The sequence below is a fragment of the Solenopsis invicta genome, chromosome 9, assembly GCF_016802725.1.
Source record: "Solenopsis invicta isolate M01_SB chromosome 9, UNIL_Sinv_3.0, whole genome shotgun sequence".
NCBI classification, from domain to species: domain Eukaryota; kingdom Metazoa; phylum Arthropoda; class Insecta; order Hymenoptera; family Formicidae; genus Solenopsis; species Solenopsis invicta.
The window spans coordinates 1,191,376-1,216,667 of NC_052672.1; the positions used below are offsets into that span (position 1 = coordinate 1,191,376).

Genomic DNA, 25,292 nt, shown 5'->3' on the forward strand with positions numbered 1-25,292 from the left:
AGACTTCTTAGAAGTCTGAACCCAGGGCCACAAATAAAAAGAGCAAAGATATTACAATTAGAAATTCTTTCTAATTGTAAAATTAGAATTTCCTGTCAAAAAAAATTTGTAGTTATGTGTCTGAATATCTACCACCAGTCTAAATTTTAAATCGATTCATTAAAAATATGAAAAGAAAAAAATTATTTACAAACATATATTTTTTTTAAGTTTATAGACGATAGGAAATAGCACGCAACTTAAAATTTAGGAAACTTAGTTTTTCTTTTAATGACAAGTTAAATTTCAGACAAATCCATTGAGGGAGGATTTCGCCCCTCCTTATTCGGCTAGTTCCTTTAAGTATATTATATTAATGAAAATTGTTTGGGCGCGTACACACACAAGATTTGAATTACGGGACATACAGTCTTCGTCTCGCATCCGCGAATCCCGCACTTTCTTACTCATCAATATGTGACATACTGAGATATCGTTATGAAATATACGATATTTCTTCTGTTGTATATTAGGTATTTACTCTTTCGCTCCTTTGTTTTCAGCCGTCTATACAGAATTTCCGTTCTGCTAATTTCATGATTGCATTGGCTACTATAACCATTATTGTACATGATTTTGCGATGTGAAGACTTTAAGATTTCATTAAATTTAAAATCTAAATTTTAAATGAATATACTATAAAAATTAATTTTTCGATGTATTGTAATATTACATAAAATATTATATTTATTTCGATTTTTATTAGCTTATTTTTCTCTTATATATAATTTTTATAATATTATTTTTTGTTCTTTCCTTAATGTAAGTCCGCACAATAAATAGATACAATGTAAATATTATCGAATGTATCTCTCATAAATTTTATATATATATGTATATGTATATTTATTAATATTAACATAATGTATTTGTTTATGCTGTAGATGATACAGCTAATTTCTTCAAATGTTCCATAAACACTTGTAAGCTGACGTCGTCCGTTAGAACAGGGGCACCACTCTCCTAAATGAAACAAACCAAACAACATAATTATTTTTTTATAAATTTTAAAAACTGGGCTGCGTTCTCCTAATTATTCTATTTTTGTTTTACGTTTGATAAACGATATAACGATAGAAATAGAATAACACAATAATTCTAATTGCGGGCTTACTAAATGCATCTAATATTCAAAATTTTTACTTTTGATTGACAATGAGATTAAAAAATATTGTTTGATATATTGAAATTAATTAAAAAATATTGCTTGACATATTAAAATTAAATTTTTTAATTATATTAAATTATTAGAGAAATTCCTTAATTTCTATTTACCCAAGCATTCATTAGAAAGCAGGAAACAGAAAAAAGATAAGAAAAGAGTAAAAGAGAAAGCAAAAATGTATAAAGAGAAAGATAAAAGATTCTTATTAAATATCTAAAAATATTTTTTTATTTAATAAAATTTTGTAATTAAAAAATATTTTGAACTAAATGCTTTACTACAGATTTACCGATATCTGTTTTAGAAATTTTTTAACAAATTTTAAATTACATTAAAAATAAATTTAATAACAGTATAAACCAGGCTTATGAACCAAAGTGCTTTCACCTCTCCGTCGTCTCAATAGAGAACAGAGAATAAATAAAAAAAGAATAAATGTCATCAGCTCTGCTTGTATTCGAAGCTCTAGACTCTATCTTTTTTTGTTTATTCTCTGTCTTGCTCTCTCAAGACAGTGAAAGAGAAAGCGCTTTAGCTCGCAAATCAGATTTTGGACAGGCCTGATCTAAACAGAAACATTTTAAGCTAAATATAAAAAACTTTAATAAATAATAAAATTTATTATTAAAAATTTTATGGAAAATTTTTATTTTACACGTATTTCCAAAATCTATTATAAATACATAATATAGATTAAAGATCATGATTTGTATACAATTGATTAAATAGAAGGGCCATGATGGCATAGCAAGATCTTGGTGCTGAAATAATATTTCATATGTTATTTTTATATACAATTTCTAATTCATTTGAACTGCGCGCCGTTACTTTTGGCTTCAAACACAGCTTTTGAATTAAATTAGAACAGTATTATCACAGAATTAAATTGAAAATCAATTTAATAATATCGATGTTAACTAGCATCTCTGATCTAATCATACTCGAACTGGTTAAAATATCCACACGGAATGTAAAGTCCAGGTTCAAATCCTAGCTGAGGTAATATTTTTGAAAACAGATTTTTTATTTTCTTCGGGGTGCAAGTAATTTTAGAGATGTTAGTTAGCATCGGTATTATTAAATTGATTTTCAAGTTAATTTTGTGATAATACTGTTCTAGTTCATTTCAAGAGCAGTGTTTGAAATCGAAAATAACGGTGCGCACTTCAAATGAATTGGAAATTTATATGCAAAAATTACATAAGAAATATTATTTCAGCATAAAGATTTTGCTTTGAACATCATGACCTTTCTTCAATTATAAAAATGTCTCAAAAAATATATATTTCAAATATCTTTCGGTACATATCTGGAATACAACGAATATTTCAATTAAAATATAATTTTCGAGCATATATTTTTTAATTTCCCCCCTTCACCAGATGTATGTTTAAAATTAAGATCATTTTTAACAAATATTGAAAAATATGAAAATGTTACTTTATGCGATGACTATCACAATTAATGACTTTAATTAAAGAATTAAAGTTTGAAAATTTTCTAAAACCTCAAAATTGTCAAAAATTAAACTTTAAAGAGCTAATGAGAGTATACGTGCAGTAATTGGTGCACAACATTTTTTTTTTAAATCAATTTATATAATCAAAAGAAAGAGAGAGAGAGAGAGAGAGAGACTTAAAAACGTAAAAATTCTGAGAATTCATACATTCATGGTATAAAATTTACTAAAAAGCAAATTCTTCAAAAGTAAGAATAAAATTTCAGGTTTCTTTTGCAAATGCTATAGATTAAACAATGGTGAGAATATTATTAATAATATTAGATTAATTTATATATTTTTAGCTTTTTAAAATGGTTTTGAGTATTTATATTTTTTTCACAGTATACTTTTGAAGATAAAATCTCCGAAGAGTAAGTATAAATCAATACATTATTCTATTTGTGTGTACATCATAACAATAAATATGTTAGTACACATTTGGCAAGTAAATTTTACATACTTGATTTCTAATAAATTTTTATTTTTAATAAAACATTTATTTTTATTTCCTAAATTTAAAAAACCTAAATTAAAACATGAGAGCACAAGATTTACATATGCAAACCAACTTTATTATAATAAAATGTTTAAACAGGATATATCGGCACCCTTCCCCATCCTACAATATTTCTAACCTAACCTAACTTTATTTCCAAATAGCAAAAATTTTGTTTATCAATTTATATTATAATTAACTTCTTGATTACAGGGTTGCGTTTGAATTTTGTTATGTCTGCTTACTATATCCAATTTCTCAAACGATTATTTTTGATTCTTACAAAAAATTACTTATTGCAAAATAGAAAACAATATTATAAAAACTGCTACACCATCTGATAAATGGATAAATTTGAATTTGTATTTCTAAAATTTTATGTGCAACTAAAAAATTATTAAATATTTCCTTTTTATATTTTTAAAAAATTATTAAAAAAATAAAGCATTTGTATAAATAATATATTAAATTATAAATTGCATTGCTTAAAAATATCAATGTTATTAATCATAAAATATCCGATCACCAAAGGTTAAACAAATAGAAGAAAAAATAAATAAATAAAATAACACACCCCATTAGGTATCGGCATCCCCTAGTTCACAGGATCACGGTAACATAAAAAACAATATTAGTTACACACGTAGTATGTAACTTTCACATAAATATTCATATAAATATGCTTTTAAGAATTTCAAAGGCATTTTCAAGAATGCTAACAATAAGAAGTTTATGGGTTAGAGTATAAGGTTGCTTTTCGCCCTGATAAAATAAATTGTAATGTTGACAATATATGTTAGCATTAACGATAAATTAAGACTTAGAGTACATAAACATTGAGACAACCCATAGATCTTTTAGCATTCTTAAACATTCATATAAATTATTTTACTATAATCAATTATAGATTCTTTAATCGATTTTAAATTAAGATTTTTACAATATAAAAAAAAACAGAATTATTTTACTATTAGTTGCGTTACTTATTCTAGAGAATATTTGGAATAAACGAGTTTAACTTGAGTTGAAACATGGGTTTTGTCCTATTTTTATATTTAAGAAACTATACTAATATAACTATAATTGAAAACAACATTTTTTATAACATTTTTGGATTTCCTGAAAAAAAAAAAAATTTTTAATGAAAAATGCAGATATTCTTGTTAATAACTAAATATTAAATTGCAATTGTATTTAAATAAAAAATATAAATTAGATAATATTATTTAATAAAGCAAATTTTAAAATTAAAATTTAAAAAAATGTAATTAATATTGAATGCATATTTGAGATTCGATTTATAGCGCTTGAGATTGACGTGCGTTCTATCTGACCCGAATCGGCTTAATGACACAATATGCGGGAATCGATCCATTAAAAATAGAGCATGTGACGTCATTAATCCATCTCGGACCAACGTCAGTCTCAAAAGTGTTAATAGATTTACATAATTTATTTTAACATCTATTATTTCTGTGTATTTAAACAATTCTATTTTTTTTAAACCAGAAAAAGAAATACATATTTTTATCTTATTAAGTAAAGATGATATTTCTATTTAATAAAACAAAAATAATGAAACACATTTTTATTTAATGAAATAAAAATATTACATATATCTTTTGTTTCGTTTTTTAAAAGTACAATTTTTCAAGTATAAAGGAACAATAAATGTTAAAAGAAATCATACAAAGCTAAACCAAATCTTAAATATACATTCAATTTTAAAGTAAATACATTTTTTAGAACCAATGTTAAAATTTAACATTTCTTGAAAATTGCAAAATTCAAGACTTTGAACATAATTTAAAAATATTTAGTAAATAGTTTTGTTATGCATGATTTTATAGTTTAATAAAAAAGAAATAAAATTTTGATACAAAAATTTTATTTTTTAAATGTTTATCTTTGTTTACAAATTAATTAATTAGGCAAATCATTATGACTGCATAACCTCTTGTTTTCTAATAAAAAATTAATAAAGTTATTCAAAATTAGTTGCGTACTATATAAAAAGATATTTTATAATTACTGTAATTAGCCACTATGATTGTGCTAATATAACATCTGCGTCATAACTTTTAATTAGAGAGTTTTGGGTTTAAATCAAGTGCATCTTTTTTTTAAATTAAATATTCAAATTTTTTTTACATAATGACAAACATTATTAATTTAAAAGTTACAAAATTTTTATATTTTATATTTTATTTATTTACCAAAATGTTTATGTTTTGATTGTTTTTATTTCAAATTTCACTCTTATTATTGCGAAAAATAAATGTTATAATAAAAAATGTATTTTTGTTGATGCACTCATAATGAAATTTGCTTAATTAATAAACATCTTTCAAGCTATTCGCAAAATTTTTTAAAATTAAAAACTGATTTTTAAAATTCTTGTCTACTCTTTGTTAGATATATTAATTTATAATAAATATAATATTAGAATAATATTAATAATAAAATAGAATATTTACGAGTGTATATGCGTGTATAACGCCCCATTCACATAATAAAACAGATTTAATATCTCGATATTTTTATTTACCGAAAACTTATATTATTAGATCGAGATTAAAGAATCTATCAATTAAATATCAGATTAAGTAAAGAACATTCTCTATTATAAATAACTGTTTAATAAAGATATATTTATCATATTATCGTGTATATAAAGGACTCTCTTCGCTGCGCGTTTATTTGGCACGAGACGCGATTGCGCCTCTTAATAACAAGTAATAAAAATAGATACACATTATCGCACAAAAATTTTAACACGTTTGAGATTTTCTCGCATTTCACAAAAATTAAGCAATTCAGCAAAAAACATCGTAAAAGTTTTCAAAAATGCATTTTACATAGGAAAAAGAATTTGTCTTTTTCATCCCCACGACATTTCGTTCTTACATAAAATTAAAGATGGGTATTTTTCTAATATTTGTTTTTAATTTTAAAGCGCTGTAGTTCGATTATTAAACAAAAATTAATAAGAAATTATTTTAAAGTAAGCTTTCTAAGCTTTAAAATGTTTTCTTAAAAAATTAGTATGATAATTTTTTGTAATGGTATCAAACTCTTTGTTAAAAACCCATTTCTTATTTTTTTTTAATTTTGAACCAAAAAGTTTACAGAGAAAAGAAAAAAAGAAAAAAATTGTTATAATGTATTTAATTTGCATAAATTAAAAAAAAATTTAAGACCTTTTACACTTAACTTTTCATGTAATGAGAAAAAATGTTAAACATGCTAAAACTTTTGCTATAGTGTAAATATATTTAGCCTCTTTACTTTCTAACATTACTATTTTATCATTGAAATATTTAATATATTTATATATATTTACTTACCGCACCATAAGCATACATATTGTTGTGAGTCTGACTTGGATTAACTTTACTCAATAAAAATCTAGCCTGAGAACCACCTTGTTCTGTATCGATATACCGAGGTGCAGGAAATCTAACAGCTAATGTATCAGCAGCATCATCAACAGGTGCTGCTAGTAACTGTCGGAAATTTTCATATTCTGGTAAATCTTGATATTTCAATTGTCGCCACTGTGCAATAGTCTATAAAAATGTAAATTTTAAAATTAAGTTTTGCTTTTTTATATAAGTTTTACATAGTTAAGTACTATATATGTATAGTTAAAAATTAAAATACACAGCATGCATGTGCAACAATTTTTTATAGCATGCATTTTGTATTAGATATATGTATAAACTTCATCGATACTTTTTTAATAAAATCATATTCTTTTACAATATAATTTGAACTAACTAGTCACTCTGAAATATTAACAAAATATTCCATATTTTGTTATAATATATTTTGTTATAATGTATTAGGACTCGGACAAAAGAGAGATTGGAACATATTGTATTGGCTTGTTACGTAAGTTCATTCGATTTTATCTTTTTTTTTCCAAGAAAGTATTCGATAAATACTATTTTATTGCAAAAAAAGATAAAAAGAAAACCGCAAACTGACTTATGTATATACCCAATACGTTCGATCTGTTCAAATAGTTCGAATAGTTCGTTTAAAAAAATAAGCATTCAGTTCAAACATTTCGAACAGTTTACATAATTCAAATATCTTAGTAATCGGACACATAACGATGCAGAGAACCAGAATTGTATTTTTGTAAAGATGTAAAGTACGACATAAAGTGATTTAATTATAATAACTATATTATATTATCTATATATACACGCGCGTACGCACGCACATATGTACACATATCTTGTGTATAATATGCATAGATATTATACACAAATATATTTGCTGCAAACTATAAGCAATGCCATAAAATTCAAAATTAATGAATTTTGAAATATTTGTTGTACATATATTTTTACATTTTCTGCATATTACTTCCTAAAAATCCAACTCTATGTTAATTTATTAATTTATTTCACTTACCTCTCCATGGAATATAAGTATCTGGAAAAATGTATCCATCAATAAAATTCTATCAGGTTGAATAGATGAAGTATCTAATAATACAGCCTCTGGAGGACCATTAAATCCATAACTATATAAGACTGGTTGGATCATAACTAAAGAATCTGCTACATTTTCACGCATAAGCATATGCCTGAAAAATATCAAAAAAGAATATGTGTATATCATAGACGTATATACAAAATGATCTACATAAACCATTAAAGTTTAATATCTCAAAAACTATGCAATCAATTTTAATCGGTTCTTTTCTCTGTTATCCTCTCACACTGCTCAGCTAACGCTAAATATTCCTCAAATATTCTTTAGCTGTACTTCTTGTACTATTTATCTTTCTTCTTTTTCCTTCAAACAAGAAGAAAAAAAAAGAAAGATCTAATATAGACACTGAAACTTATCGGTAAAATTTCAAATATCAATATTTTTGTCATATGGATAATAACAAAATTCATGTCCGATTTTTGCAAGTGATGAAACAGTTCGCCACATAACAGCGCTCAAGTTTGTTTTATGGCATTGTTTATAGAAAAGAAAAAATGAGTTTTTTCCATCAAGTTCGCACAACATCGTCATCAATGCCAGAAAACCGCCTAGAGGAATTGACCGTCTAAGTCAAAATTACCATTTCGAATTCTGCCAAACCATTTTTTAATTGTTCTGAGAACAGGAGCACGATCCAAATAAACGTGCCTAATGTTTTTTGTTGCTGTTTTAATATTTATTCTTTTCCAAAATTTGTATACCATAATATGGCGAATATGTAACTCTTTTTGTTTTCTATTTTGAAAAATTTCTTTAACACAAATCGATTTAACCGCGTCTGACAAACTACTTATGAGTTTACTATCTATAAGCAATGCCATAAAACAAACTCCATACGGCGAAATGTTTTCGGTTACTAATAAAAATCGGGCATAAACTTTCGCAGTCATCTAATACATAAAAATAAGGAAACGTATACATTTGATAAAAATAAGAAATAAGCTTACCTATAAAAGCTGGTTTCATCTGGTGAATTATTAAATACTTGCAAAAATTGGGATCTGCGCAAGTGGTACATAAATTGTGGGTACATAGAAAAGTTTTGTGCCAATCTAAAGCTATTTGGATCATCTTTTGCATATTCTCCAAACTTTTGACACTATAAAAATAAGATTTTATATATATTAAAAGATATATATATATATATATATATATATATATATATATATATATATATACATATATGTACGTATATGTATATGAAGAATAAAACATTAAATATACATATAAATATAAGGGATAAAACATTTTAAGAAAAGAATAATGAGATAAATCAATTAGTGTAAAAAAAACAGTTGCTTTTTTTACATCGAGAAAGGACTGTACAGTTAGCAAGATCTTGATGCTGAAGTAATAATTTATATGTGATTTTACACACAGTTTCTAATATTTTTGAATAATGTTTTCGTCACTTTGGTTTTAAACATAGCTCTTGAATTAGACCAGTAATATCATAGGATTGAATTGACAATATAATATTTCTGATGGTAACTACTGTCTCTAAGGTCTGTATTCATAGTCATTTCTCAGATCCTAATCTGTCTTTATTTCGCGTTCTACATTTTATCATATGCGAGACAAAGACAGACCAAGATCTGAGATTTAAAAAACGACTCTGAATATAGACTTAAGAGTCTCCCATCCTGAAAAAAGTAAAAAATCTGTTGCAAAAAATATTACCTCAACGTTTGAATCTTAATCTCTCTACATTCCGTGTGGGCATCTTAATCAGTTCGACCATCGAGGCACTTGATAATATTTATCGCAACAATAAATGATATTCAAAGAAATCTTGTAAAAATATATTAGAATTAAGACCGTGATTTATATGCAACAATTTAAATCGAGAAAGGGTCATACGATTATAGCAAGATCTCGATGTTGAAATTATGTTTCCTATGTGATTTTAAATAGTTTCTGTGCGACGTTACTTTCACGTTGCTTTTCAAAAAAATATGTAATTCCATGTATTGCTAATTGCATAATTTTTTTGAAAAACAACTATATATTTTTTTACACCAACTGATTTATCTCATTATTCTATGCATAAAAAATATTAAGATAACGTTATCAAAACATCAATAGTTATTTTGACGGATTTCATAAAATGTAAAATATCTTGTAAACCATTAATTTTTAAATAAATTTACTTTAATATTTTTATAAGCAGGACAATTAGAGTAAGCATCTTATATTTAAAAAGGTTGTAATTCCATTTAAAAAATGGGATAACTTTCATATTATCAATTTTCGAATATTAATATTATTATTAAATTGATTTATTGATTTCCTCTTCAAACCATACTTTTTTTCTGAAACGTTTCTTTCTCTAAAATACTTTCTTTTCAAAATATTAAAGTGTTTCAATTTAAATGTTTCATTCTGTATAATATATAAAGAAAAGATTATATTTAATAAAAGGAACTAATGAGAAATATGCTAGACTTTATTGCATGTTACAGATTAATTAAATAACATTTATTTATATCCAATATTTAAATGTTTTGAACCTCGTTGGATCCTCCTCAGTGTGTCCCTACTGATTTACAACTGATTCGTCGCGTGTAGTTATTAGAATTACTTACAGTGCATCAGAAAAGATTCAAATCACGTTAAGATATAAAAATTATGTCTGATTGTACGGTTAAAAGGTAAAACGTATCGTCAATGACACGTGGTAAAAATTAATCGGTAATTTCTGAAAACGTATAATGTAAGAAAATCTAATAAGAATAATGTAAAGAAGAAGTATAAGTATGATAAAAAAGATATTACAACTTTTATTTGATATTATGAAGCAGACACTGTAACATATAAATTTATTTTCTGACAAAACAAAACGGTTGAAATGAATACAAATCGACAATTAATAGTAAAGCAAATGTTAGAGATAAATAAAGAAGATAGAGAAAAGAGCAAGTAGGAAAGAAATACAAACATGATTAAGTGGAGATAATCGATCGAGGATGAGGAGATACGCTTCAAACAATAATTTAGTGTCGTTTGTTAAATCCACGTTTCTGTTTATTAATATAGTCTATTTCTGAAATCAATTTCTTGCTGTAACTAGATTCATTGTCTAAAATTTTAATGTTATCCCAAAATTGTAATTAAAAGTCATGGTGATTGAAGATGACCACTTTTCTTTTTTATGTTCGAGATACGTTCATGAACCCTAGTCTTAAGTTGTCGTTTCGTCTGACCAACACAAGTGGCTTCACAATTATGGCATAAAATTTTATATACTACATCATGGGGAACCATGTAATCCTTCATATTTTTATTCACGTTTTTATGAACCTTTTTAATGTATTGTTTATAGAAAAAGCTACTTTCAAATTACATTTTTTAACTATTGGTCAAAACTTTCAGAAATAATCTCAACATAAGGTACCGTGAACTTTCTAATTTTGCGATTCATCTTTTCTTCACCTCTTTATGGATTTGCGAGGTAAAAGCTTTTATCTTATGTGAATTGAAGAAAACAAAGAGGGGAGTGATAACTGTTTAACAAAATATTGATAGCTTCAATAAAATTTTTCTTGTGGAATTTGGGATGTGAGAAAAAATGTCCAGCATGTTACACACAATACGTTTTTTATGTGCTAATAAGTGGTGGAAATGAGAGTTTAAGTATTGGCCTGAGAAGATCGGCTTTTTATAAAAACTAAAAATAAATGTTGATTAATTTGCAATATACGATAAGAACTAACTATGGCTCTTTGTATTAAGTCATTAAATTTTGTTCCTTGAAGCCTGATTGTTAGTTTGTAGTTTACGCAATATTGAACAATTTTATTAAAAGCAATTACTCACAAGTCTAATCAGCATACGATCGACCCATCTTAAAACATCCGGACCATCGTCACTTTCTGCTCTGAATACAGCCAAACGAGACATCAGAACAGCTGCTGCTTCCTGATCAAATCCAGCACTTATATGATGTAATGATGATGACGCATCTGCCCAACTGTAATTCAAGATATTCCAAAAATGTTAAAAATCTATAAATTATTATATTATTTCTTAGAGTAAAAATTTTTCTCATATTTTACCTTTTTAAGAATTTTTCATATTTTAAATTTATAAAATTCTTAACAAATATCTCAAATTTTTAAATTTTTAAAAATTATAGATTGAGAAGTCTTACAATGTATTAAAATTCACATGGTAATGACCGCATCGCCTCTTATGCTGATCGTTTCTTAGGTTGATAGAGCAAGTCAAGCAGAAGTCTTCTGCTATTTTATAAACTTCACAATAATTAATGATATATTAATTACTAAAGATAGCCAAATCTGCCAGATCTATTGGCAAATGCAACGACGCGATAAAATACGTCCACCTAGCAATCATTCGTGTTAAGCGTGCAGGGAATTGTTTTCTTCAAGCGACATCGCGCTGTTCATGTCTATTACTGATTGTAATAAACAATTTCCTGCGTGGGAATTGTTTATTACAATCACACAATTTTCCCGAGATCTCGAACTGATTTCTAGCATCATGTAGACAAGGCTTTAGCCAAATCGATCACCGAGGCATGCAAAAATAATAATCTTTGCAACAACCGATAATGTGTAGTAAGAACATTAAGAGGCACGTGTGTAAATAAATCAAATTAAATAGTATTGTAATTTAAGGGGGAGAGAACATTCTCACATTTAGATGCTTGTTAGCATCAGTTATAATTAAATTGACCTTCAATTTAATAACGTAATATTACTTTTTCTTGTTCAATTTAAAACTATGTTTTAAGACGGAAAAGTTATTCGGCGCACAATTTCGTGAAAAAACTTGAAAAGGTATATAAAATCATTTAATAAATATTAGCACTATGATTGAGTTATAACCGTTAAGGCTCCTGACTCCCGAGAACCCCACGTTGACGGTGACTACATAAATCGAGACAAAAATTAGAACTAATAGACATGAAATGTAACATGTCAACAATGAAATTTTGTCTTGCATGTCATTTCGTTATTATGTGTTTTATTGTGAAAATGTGATTTTTTTCATATTTACTAAATTCGTAAAAATAGGCCGCAAATAAAGTTTCTCTAAATTTTATACATAAAAGCCGAGAGGGTAATCATTCAAAAAATAGATGAACACTAGACTACGGACTTCAATGGTATTCATTATGATTACTAAGAGATCTCCCTAAGAAAAAGTTCATCAAAAATCCCTCGTTAATAATTGATTTCAACTAAAAATTCATTATAAAAGTCACAATTTCATGATATAATACATGGAATACTGGACTTTATTCGACTACGCTGGACTTCATCAAACTTTAAGGAATTCAATGGACTTCTAGCGGATTGTACACCAAAATGCAAGAATGGTTATCCCCTTGATAAAAGAATATCTTTTACTCCTTTCAACAGCTGTCTATATGTTTTCTTGTGTGAATAGACTTGACTTTATGTGCTTTCTATGACTGAATGTTAAGTAGAAAAAAGATACCCTGCTTAAAAAGTCAAATAAGAAATGATAGAAACATATAAAAATTTAATAGAAACCTATAAGTTCAGATAAAATTATATAAGATTTCTATTAAATTTCTATACGTTCCTATTATTTCTTATCCAGTTTCTTATACTTTTTAAGCAGGGTAGTTATGGCTCATTTTTACAAGTATTTTAAAACAATCTCATTATTCTGTTTTATCTAAATTTTCTTTATTCATAAATGCCACGGCTGAAACTTTTACATATTATTTTTCGCTTATAACGTCACGACTTTAATATAGTCGCACAAAAAGTTAAGAGTTTTAAGGCTTTTTGTTTAAATATTTTCTTAGTATTTTTGTAGTGTGGCAATTTATACCTAAAATCGCAAAAACTTTCTAAAAAGTTATAACATGTAGAAATGATGAAAAATTATATGATGAATTCTCTGAGAAAAATTTTTACTAGGATATAATCATGAAAGTAACTCGTTTGGGTGCAGAATACAAAGAGTTCATTTTGTGTTATAAATTAAAAATATACTTTGGATGAAAATACTGGAATTATCATTTCCAATAGTATTTCCTAAAAATTATGTTGAATTTATAGTATAAAATGAACGTCCTGTTTAATGTCCAAACAATTAGTTTCGTGATTGTATATTAAAAAATACACAAAAATATTTACTTCCTTGCAACTGTAGTAACTCGAATTCGTCTTTGTCCACTGCTATGTTGATATTGAGTGATAAATTGGATACAACCTCTTCCACCTTGCGGAATCGGAGCTGTATGTTGATTTACAACTTCAAAGAATAGTGCTGTCGTTGTAGACGGTGTCAATGAACAAAATTTCCATTGACAAGTACCACCCAAACCTACTTCTTGTTCTCCAACACTAGATCCTTTCACTCCTAACGATACACAAGGTCCAATTGCTCCAGAAACTTTAATCTCTCGAGATGTTTTTACTTCTAAAGTGGCGTTAAATGCCATTTTCAGATCACCCTTGGTGTCCTTAGCAAATACTCGTTGAAAAGTTTGTTTGAATAATGAAGAATTAAATGAATCTCCCATCACCATATGACCACCGGTAGAATTACAACATTGACGCATTTCTAATAAACCAGTTTGATCAAGAGCACAAGAATAAATATCTATTATATGACCATTAGTTGCAGCGCGTGATGCAAGTCCATCGTAATGTTTAGTTGCTTTTTTCATATGTTTAGCGTTGTCCTTCTGAATATCGTGATGCGATCTAATTGGTTGTCGCAAATCATCTGTTACTACTTGGCCAGGTCCTTGAGAACATGGTCCACCAACGAATAACATAATCCTTAAATATATTTAGCTTTGATAGAATTAATTATAATATCAATGACAATATAGATAATATTTATTATAACATAAATACCTAGCACCAGTATTTGCATAACTAGCTTCTAAAAGACCTGTAGCGACTGCCAATGCTACACCTGTAGATCGTAATGGACGTTTTCCCGGTCCAACGGGCCAAGGATCACGTTGTAATTCTCCCAAAAGATCTGTTAAGCTCATATCGCATTTGTGTACTGGTTGTAAGAAGCGATTAGCAGGTGGCAACGGTTGTATACCAGGTCCTCTCGGCTGATTTGGATTTTGTCCTGGAATTGGTCTACCAATACCTATTAAACATATACAAAATAAACTAGATCACATATGTGTAACTTATGTATACTTATGTGTAACTTATATTAACTGTACTAGTAACTTAATAAACAACTTAAAACTTAGACTATTACCTAACATATCTTGAACTTGCTTCGGTTGAAGATCTTTCGTACCACGAAATACGTAACTTTTACTACAACCGTCGCATCCCAATTCATGAACTTGAACCATTCTACCAAATGTAATAAGACCAATCAGGGCATTAGGTGGAAGTAGAGATAGCGACATTTGTAATGAATCTTTAAGCGCTCCTAATTCTTCATCATCCAAGCAAGTGTCCACAACAAGTAGAAATATAGGTGGTAAACATTGGGCACGCTAAACATAATATTAAATAGTTTGATAAAATTCAATACATAAGTTTCATTTTTATACACTAATGCATAATAAACTATGCACATAAAAAATCTTCTTAATCATGATACTAATAATACAGTTTTAAGGCTCCTGACTCCTCAGCCGAGAACTACGCGTTGACGGTAGCGACATTTCGTCGCGGACAAAATTAGAACTAATACACGTGAAACGTGACAGATTGACGATGAAATGTTATCGTGCATGTCATTTTGTTATTATGTGTTTCATTGTAAAAACATGACTTGTCTCGTATTTACCAAATTCGTAAAAATGGACCGCGAGTAAAGTTTCTTTGAATTTTATACATAAAAGTACATTTTTCACTCCTTTTAAGGCTAGCTATCCGTGTGTTTTCCTGTCTGAATAGACGTCACTTTACGTGCTTTTTACGACTATTTACTGACTGCTAGGCGAAAAAAGGATAGTCGTGACCGATATTTAGAAATGTTTTAAAGCTATCTGATTAGTCTGTTTTATCCAAATTGGCATTATTTAGAAATGGCACGTCGGACAAAATTATGTGCCCATGTGTTTTCCTGTTTCAATTGCTTCACTTTACATGCTTTTTACAACTATTTACTGATTGTTAGGCGGAAAAAGGATAGTCGTGACCGATATTTAGAAGTGTTTTAAAGTCATCTGCTTAGTTTGTTTTATCCAAATTGACTTTATTTACAAATGGCATGTCGGACAAAATTACGTGTCATTTCACGCAATTTCTCGCTTCTGACGTCACGACTTCAATATGGCCGCGGCGAGTACTCAGGAGCCTTAAAATCTAAATAATAAAAAAGTTATCAATTTTAAATAGTAGTAATAAAAGTAGTAATTTTGTTATGAATAGTATACTCTCGAGTTACGTAATTTGATTTAAAAGTATTGCTGCGATCTTTAAAGCTTCAAAGATTCAACGCTGTGGCATAAAAATTATCAAAGAATAAAAATTGTATAATTATTAAATAGTAGTAATTATTATAATAATAATTACGCAAACATGATAATTATATTAATAATTATTATATAATAGTAATAGTAGCCTGATAACAGATTTATTAAATTAAATAACAAAATTCAAAGTAAATTTTAAATGTTATAATTATATTATGAAATTAAAAACTACATAGTTTTAATCATTTTTATCGATTTTATAATTTTATAATAATTTATAATTTTTTCGTTTATTTGAGAATAAATTTATTTTAATTTTTTTTAATTGGATTATATCATTGATCATTATCTTTTCTTATTTGCATGTGTATCAATTATAATTAAATAATAATTCCAACAACTTTATTTATTCAATAAAAACCGCTTGACTCTTTATTAAGAATTCTGATATATCATGTAATGTTTAATGTTACACAACACTTCTAAATTATAATTTGGAAATAATCACATATTTTTTAGCACATATTAATTTTTTTTGTAATATTATTAGCATTTTTTAATAAGGCATTCGCCATTCAAATATATTTTTTCATGTATAGATAGAAAACAATATATGATAAAAGGAAAGTAGTAATACACATACATATACGTACTAAATCTAGTAAAGTAATTGAATTAAATGACATATTTATATATTTAAAATATATCTTATATATATAAAATATATAAAAAATTATCACATTATATTTTAACTTTTAGCAAAATTAATGTCTGAATATCTATATTTATACATTTTATATTTCTCATTAATAAAATTCATGATAAAATTCAAGATTTTGATACTTTATTTACAATTTATTACCTACCATTATAGTATATTCAATGGTTGAGAACATTGGGATGAGTTCTGCAGGCTGATGCTGCTCTGAAATTGCAGCATATTGTGGTGGAAACTAAAAAAAAATATATATATATACAACTTTTAAAAGTTCTAATATTTAAATGTATTTATTAGCAGCTATTAAATTGATTTTCAATTTAATATCGTGATATTCTACTATTTCTTGTTTAACTTAAATTGTGTTTTAAGACCAAAAAGTTATAACGTTCTATAAATTGTATACAGAGCATACTGTTTTAATTGCTCTACTCTTGTAAATATCTTACTTATAAATGACATATTATAAAAAATATTTCACACAAAAGTTGCATAGTCTGAAAAAGAATAAATAACTCATACAGCACCAAAATTTTCCAAAGATATCTCAGAAATGCTTCAACTAAAAAGTAAAACATTTCATAAAAACTACGAAATATCTAACATTTCTGAACCAGTTCTGAAATAACAAAATGTCCATAATTCTTGCACTTACGTTTACAAAAAAAATGCTAAAATGTTATTAACAAAATCTATAATCTTTCTGAAATATGGCCAAAGAATTACTAAAATGCTTTAATTATTCCAAAAAAATATTATTCCCCAGGCATACTATATCAGATGTGAATTAATTTTTGTCTCAAACATTTTTTTGAAAATCTCTTTTCCGAGATATTCGCGTATATTGAACAAAATGGTCTATCCTTTGTTATGTTTTCCCAAAATACAATTACTTTTCAAAACTAAAACCTAAGTGATTGCCATTTAAAAATCTCTATTCCAATTCAAATGACATGAAATAAATTTAATGAAATATAAAATGTAATTATAAAGAATTAAAAAAGTAACAATACAAAATAAAAAATGTAACTAAAATAAACAAAAATTTTAATGTAAGAAACTTGGCACTGCTAAATCTCAAAGTGTAATAAAATAATAGCAAATTAAATTCATGATTACATATAAATTGTTTTCTTTATAAATTGTTTTCATTCTGTTTAGCAGCACCAAGTTTTACATAAAAATTTTTTATGTAATTAAATTTTGCTATTTCATACTGTTACTTCTTGGGTTTTTTAGTACAACAGTTTTTATTAACGTACGTACAATTAGAGTCTTATTTATAAAAAAGTTAAAAATGTGATATAACAATTATTTCATAGAGGCGCACACACACTTGGCGTCCTTATTTTTAATTTTTTTTTTCAAAAAGTAAAATAATTTTGTATTACTGATATTATGCATTTTATAGTATTCCTTTATCATGAAACAGGTCTCTCATTCAACAGACTTGAACTGAATATACACAGAAAAATATTAGAAAGTTAAGAATGCGTCACACGTATTCCACTTACAAATATAAACGTCAATATATGTACGTAACATTTTTTTTATTATATTGTTGAATAGAAATGCTAGCTCACGCATGATATGTACACAAGTTTTACGCTGCATTTTTTTGCATGAGTCACTATATATAAAACAATTATTATATTATTGAAAAAGAAATTATGATAAAAGAGAAAAATAATCCTCTATACATAGGATTTCTTTTGCAAGAATTAAAGATAAATGATATCTCATCGCGGTTATCAATAATTGTATTCATAATCATGATACCAGAATTCGGAACAATACACGTAACTGTTTTCCGTAGAACATACTATTATTTTATTATTAACTGAATTCTGAATTTATACTTCTTATCATATAATCCCACAATTCTCTTGAATTACAATAATAAACTGACTTATCGACCTAATGTATTTTAAAGAAATCGATAAATTGATTATATCCTGGCTATTATCCTGCGATTTTCACTATCAAAATACAATGCTACCGCAAACATATCAAGTGTTGCAATAGAATCTGGCATTGAAAATGTAAAACGAACAACGTAATCTGAGAACGATGATGATGTACCTTAAATGAGTTTACATTTTTACTATCATATCTGTTGATCAACTATAAGTAAACTAAAAGTATGTAATTATCATATAATTTATTTGTAGTAAAGTCTATATAATTATGTAATTATAGCTGAGATGCTATTTTACTATAAAATAATAATGCACTAGTATTGTTGACATAAAAATACAAACTATTTTATAGTTATTGCAATTAAAGTTTTAATTGAATTAACTATAAAATAATTTATTAAACTTATGTATATTAATTCTACATACATATGATAACAACTATATAAATAACAACTATACAAAACTTGTATAGTTATTTTCATAGTTGTTACCATGAATTTTTCTCTCAGTAATTTTTACATGTATGAAATAAAACTGCTTTCATTTAGGCAGTGCTGCATACTGCTTGGTTTTCAAAAATCATTTCATGTAAAAACTTTTTGCAATATGTTTTTAAATTAATTGAATGTGATACATTTTTAAAACATTTCTGTTGCAACATTTCGTATTATATATTGCAAAATTATTTTAAAATTATTGTATATAAAATGTGAAAAATTGAAATAATTTTAAAATCTGTCTGAAAACTTTGTAAAAATCTCGATGCTGTATGGAAATAGTAAAATTAATTCAAAATAGAAAAAACGAGCTTAAGAGCCGTGCTGTTGTGTGCCAAAACAAAAATAATGATCAAAATAAAATCAAAATAAAATCACGTTTCGACTTTTAATAAACAGTCTTTATCAGTACAAATCTTAGAACCTATAACAACAAACAATTAAGTTATATGTCTTATCACAAACTTAGTGTATCAAATTAGATAAAGTTGTTGTCACAGACTTAGGAAACTATTGCTGTTAATTCTATCCATACTGTTAACTGAGGAATTTAAAAACAAAAATATTTGCGTGTTGTCTATAAACATTCAGATACGTCGGTGTTAAGTCGTATTTCATTAGAATCTATTTTGAGATCCAAACATGCTTTCTTCTTAACAAACTTAATAGATTTTTGATATGTTTATGCATGACATGCAGATCCGATTCATTAAAGCATGTTAAAAATATGACTTAATGCCAACACATCTAAATGTTTATAGACAACACGCAAATATTTTTATGTTTCAAAAGTCCTCAGTTAACAGTATAGATAGAATTAGCAGCAACTTTATCTAATTCGATGCGTTAAGTTTGTGATAAGACAAATAATTTAATTGTTTGTTGTTATAGATTCGTATTGATAAAAACTTTATTAAAAGTCTGCTTTTATTTTACGTCTGTTCATTATTTTTGTTTTGGCGCACAACATCCAGCTCTTAAGCTCGTTTTTCCTATTTTGAATTGTTATTCATAGGAGCCCTAACCTTTCGTATTTGTTTTAATTAGTAAAATTAATTTTCGAAAAAATCAATTTTTTAAAATGAGGTCGCATATGAAAGTCTTTAATAAAATTGTATAATTTTTTTACATCAGATAATTTTTTGAATTATTTTGCAAGTAAAAATATTAAAGTAAAGCTATCACAAAATAATTGTATCAATAATACGAGATATTTTTATTTTATTCTGGTATATTTCGACGTGACATATAAAATATCTCGTAAACTATTTTTGTGCAAATGTAACTTAAGCTTATATGTGTCACATATCAAAACATTATCAAAAATAGGAAAATCTCATAGATTGTTCTATTATTATGTTTCAGCATCTGTATTATAATAAATTTGAGCACAATTCTCTTATTTGTTTAAAAGTTATTTAATTCGTTGTTTGTTCTTGATTCTTATATAAAATCGCGTTTTAGTATGTATTTGCAAATTTTATGAAGTAGCACTACAAATTAAATCAAATTTTTTAATATGAATAAAAAAACTCTAACAAATAATTGTGTAAAAGTTTATTTGGTTCCTCATTTAAAAGTTATTTAAGACTGCGGTAAAATGTAGTCACTTATGCTACACAACTCAAAATTTTTTGTTTAGAAAATAGAATTAATCTAAGAAGCATACAGTTTTGAATTTCGTTAACTTTTAACTAATATTGTATAGCCAAAACATTTTTAATATTTTTAAGAATGAACTGAATTATTGGTGTAAAGATATAATTGCTTTTCAAAAAAGATGTAATAAAATTGATAATTTTGGTAGGTAATTAAAGCCTGTATATATATATATATATATGTGTGTGTGTGTGTGTGTGTGTGTGTGTGTGTGTGTGTGTGCGTGTGCGTGTGTGTGTATACAGGCTGATTATTAATGAATGTCCCCACTTTTTACCATAGGAGCAAGCATTTGTAATTTCTAATATAATAATATGTTAGAAATACATATCCGTCGATAAATCATGCTCCTATGGTAAAAAATGATGACATTCATTAATAATCACCCTGTATTTTAATTTTTTTATTATATTAAGAGTATAAGGGAGGATTTAGGTATAAGGGAGAACCTCATTTTGTATATAACAAAGTGACTAATATAATAATATATATACGTGTGTATATATATATATATATGTATATATATATATATATATATAGTATATATATATATATATATATATATATGATCAATTATGCTTTGATATTAAAAATATAGAATATTATATAAACGCATGTAACAGCTGTATGCTTGTACAAATCATTACAATGTGTCATGCAAGTGCACAAAAACTTCACACCTAATATTTGCACTATTAAATAACCCTACTTTATTATTTATTGTCAGTTCGATATCAAAATAATTACAAAATTACATGTTTAACATTACATTGATGTCAAAACAATGACAAATGATAGCAGTTTGCTATAGAAGTACAACATTTTTATGAAATATTCTATATTTTTAACATCAAAACATGACATATCACACTATGTAACATGTATCGTCCTATCTCGTGTACTGCAACACCCTGCACTTTCCCTAATTTAAATGTAATTTTTTATGTGTTCCCATCATATAACATAATTTTAACTAGCACTATCAGATTTTTTACCTCAAAACTATAAAAAATGTTTATTTTTCCCAAGCACAGCAAAAATAAGTTTTTTTATATTTTTTTTATCTAACCCATACTTTGCAGAATTTGTTTTCCATGAAACTTTATATATATATATATATATATATATATATATATATATATAATATATATATATATATATATATATATATAATAAAATAAAATAATTAACATTATTAAATCCTAGTTATTGATAAGTTAAACATAAAATTAAAACAATTTAGACTATGTAAAAGAACAAGCTGTTTATCTTACAGGATTTCTCTGAAAGCAAAAATTGCAGACCCATAGCTTGGCACGATAGTCCACTTGACATAATGGATTTAAGATAGCTCTGCAGGTGGATCTCGTACATAAAACTGGATCATATTGAATTGGCGGAAGATCCACTCGTTCTTTTATTAGTTGATACAAAGTGCCCAATGGAACTACCAATCTGGTGGCATCAATACGTGATGAAGGCCATACATTCCATGTGAAACGCACACCATCACGATCCTCGTTTTGTTGAATAAAATCTTCATATGTCGTCATAATACTGCAATATAATAGGTAATTCTTTTAACGCAAATAGTTTGCCTTTTTCTACTACATCTTCGACATTAACCTCTTTTCCATTTTTATGTACTTATCTACTTTTTAATACAAAGGTATAGAATAAGTTTGGAAATTAATAAATGTAAAAAAAGATAATCACGTAAAACTGATGTTACATACTAAAAAAATAATATAAAACAAATAATTACTACAATGGTTATAAATCAACAAATACTTACGATTATCTTCATACAAAAAGCGTACTTAGCACTATTATATATTTACTGTATAACAGCTAAATAACAGCTCTCTCTTAAGATACTGTTAACGAGAAATTAACATAAATTTTTATTAAAAAATAACAAAAACGTTTCAAACACCAACCGAGTAGCCACGTCACTTTAGAAGATTAAAGGCATGCGCAAATCTGTCTTCCGCGTGTACACAAAACGTCCATAAATAAGTATAATATAGATTAGAATCCTACATAAAGAGTACAACCCTATATAAAAGGAGAAGCGACATCTAGGCTGTGGCCCATTTGACTCTACAAATGCTTCAAAGCGTTTGATTAACCAATCGAAACAATGAATTTTACAAATTGACCAATCAAAGAATACTTTGAAGCATTAGTAGCGTGTGAGGCTGGAGTCCCATGGATGCGGAACGTACACCCAAGGACTTTGATTCTGTCCATGGGGAAATTTTCCAAACTGAGAAGTCGCTATCTTTCTACATACTTACAGTTCATGATTAACGTAACGACCAATAAGCTCTAGGCCCAGTTTCACAACTTTGGGTTTAACCCGAGCTTAGTTGAACTACCGTCAAGTTTAACGCCACGGTTAAACTTCTATCGCGTTTCACAACCAAATTTTAACTCTAGGTTACGTAAACCTATAATCTATGCGAAGAAACTTCAACAGACTTATCTTTCTTCTAGAACAAGTAGTGTGATTGGTTGTTACCGAAGAGTAGGGAATGAGATATTACAGGTTCTATACACCAAGGCAAAAAGTAATGAACAAATTTAAAAGTTTTAAAGTTTTCTTCTTACATGTTTCCAAATCAGTTTGAACTAAACAATTAAATTCAATTGTTACTGTAAAAATTTACACTTTATTAAGTACATTAAACATTGGAACACTAATTAGAAAAAAATTTCTCATAAAATAAAGAACAACAGATTAGAATGAAAGACAAAATTGAGTTTTGAAAAAAATAAATAAATCTAAAAGACAGCCACTCGAAATAAAAAAAAACTGTTCTTTGGAAAAACACATATGGTCATCGTAATTATAGTATGTAATCTATAAGTACTAATTTAATAATATTACAAAACTATTTTTACTGTTCTGTTTTATAAGAAATTTCTTCTTTGATTTCTCTTAGACTGCAGTAACAGATTCCTTGGTTAAGCGAAATCGAGCATAAAAATCAATGTCATCAAATTCTTCAAAATATGACGGTCGTCTTCTAATTATTCTCGGGCGTCGATTTATTATTTGCACAAAATCTTCATCGTCAGATGACGATAACATATATTCCAGAGCCATATCTTGCAACATAACCTTTTTACAATTCCGTGGAGATATCAGCCATGAAGTACAATACTCGAAAGATTACTGAAAGCAGTGGCGCTGCAGTATTAAACCTCGGTTATCTACCTTAAACGCCCGAATTTCGCCGTTCAACTTTAACCGCAGTTTAACAACGTTAACCGAGGTTTAAGACAGTTGTGGGACACAATATTTACCGTAAACCAAGTTTAAAGGTTTAAACTCCGGTTAAACTAAGTTGTGAAACTGGCCCCTAGTAGTTTCATTAATCATAAACTGTGAGTATATAGAAAGTGATGACTTCTCAGTTTGGAAAATTTCCCTATGGACAGAATCAAAGTCCTTGGGTGTACACCCAAGGATTTTAATTCTGTCCATAGGGAAATTTTCCAAACTGAGAAGTCATCACTTTCTATATACTCACAGTTTATGATTAATGAAACTACTAGAGCTTATTGGTCGTTACGTTAATCATGAACTGTAAGTATGTAGAAAGATAGCGACTTCTCAGTTTGGAAAATTTCCCCATGGACAGAATCAAAGTCTTTGGGTGTACATACACAATGCGGAATTGGCGAAACGCTCATGATTGGTCCTACAAATATTCCGTCAAAAACGTTCCGCTGAATTGTATTTCCCTATGTCCTATGAAGCAAAACTTACGAATGCGTAAAGGGTCTCGCACATGAAATGCATAACATAACATTAGCACAGCGTAAGACCGATGAACCAATAAGCATCTAGCATAAAGTTGCCATATTCATTTACATAAGATTCCCATTGGACTGCGTTCAGATTCCCCACCCGAGTGCACCCAGGCACCTAAAGAGCGTTCAGATTCCTTTAAAGTGCCCCTACCGGACATTAGGTGGGTCGTTCACTTTATCACTCTGTCTATCCCGAGAGAGTGGAAAAACCACATGGGTCCTTGAGCCGGGTGAAACGGGTGGGTGACGTAAAGATGCGTTCCAAAATGTATCGCTATAAAAATTTCTATATATTTGTGATAAAGCTCGTATATTTAAAACAAATTTAAAATAAAAAAATAAATTTAATTTAAAATATTATAGTAAATAAAAATTAAAATGTATAAATAGAATAAAGAAAAACGTTAATAACCAAGTAAAGTTTAAACGTTTTGTTTATTATTCTGTTTATGTAATTACAGATTAATAAATATTAATCTTTTATTCTATTAATGTAAGGTTTCTTGGTCTACAGTCTCACAAAACCGTTATATAAATATTTATATTTGAGATTATTATGT

The 25,292-nt window shown here is 27.2% G+C and overlaps 1 protein-coding gene across 2 annotated transcripts; it reads right to left on the minus strand.

Annotated features, from left to right (window-relative positions):
* Positions 1–725: 725 nt before the first annotated feature.
* Positions 726–22,890, minus strand: LOC105196596 (protein transport protein Sec23A). 2 transcript variants are annotated; one of them, XM_039453250.1, is made up of 12 exons: positions 22,706–22,890; positions 22,185–22,467; positions 16,984–17,070; positions 14,944–15,190; positions 14,577–14,826; positions 13,848–14,498; positions 11,527–11,680; positions 8,658–8,809; positions 7,627–7,801; positions 6,549–6,770; positions 3,776–3,796; positions 726–1,002 (listed from the first exon to the last, which is right to left on the minus strand). In XM_039453250.1, the coding sequence occupies exons 2-12, from the start codon at positions 22,461–22,463 to the stop codon at positions 913–915; spliced, it is 2,328 nt and encodes a 775-aa protein (XP_039309184.1). In that variant the 5' UTR covers positions 22,464–22,467; positions 22,706–22,890; the 3' UTR covers positions 726–912. The 2 variants fall into 2 exon arrangements, with proteins under 2 accessions (XP_039309184.1, XP_039309185.1); XM_039453251.1 differs by lacking the exon at positions 3,776–3,796 and having other exon boundaries at positions 22,706–22,889.
* Positions 22,891–25,292: the final 2,402 nt, after the last annotated feature.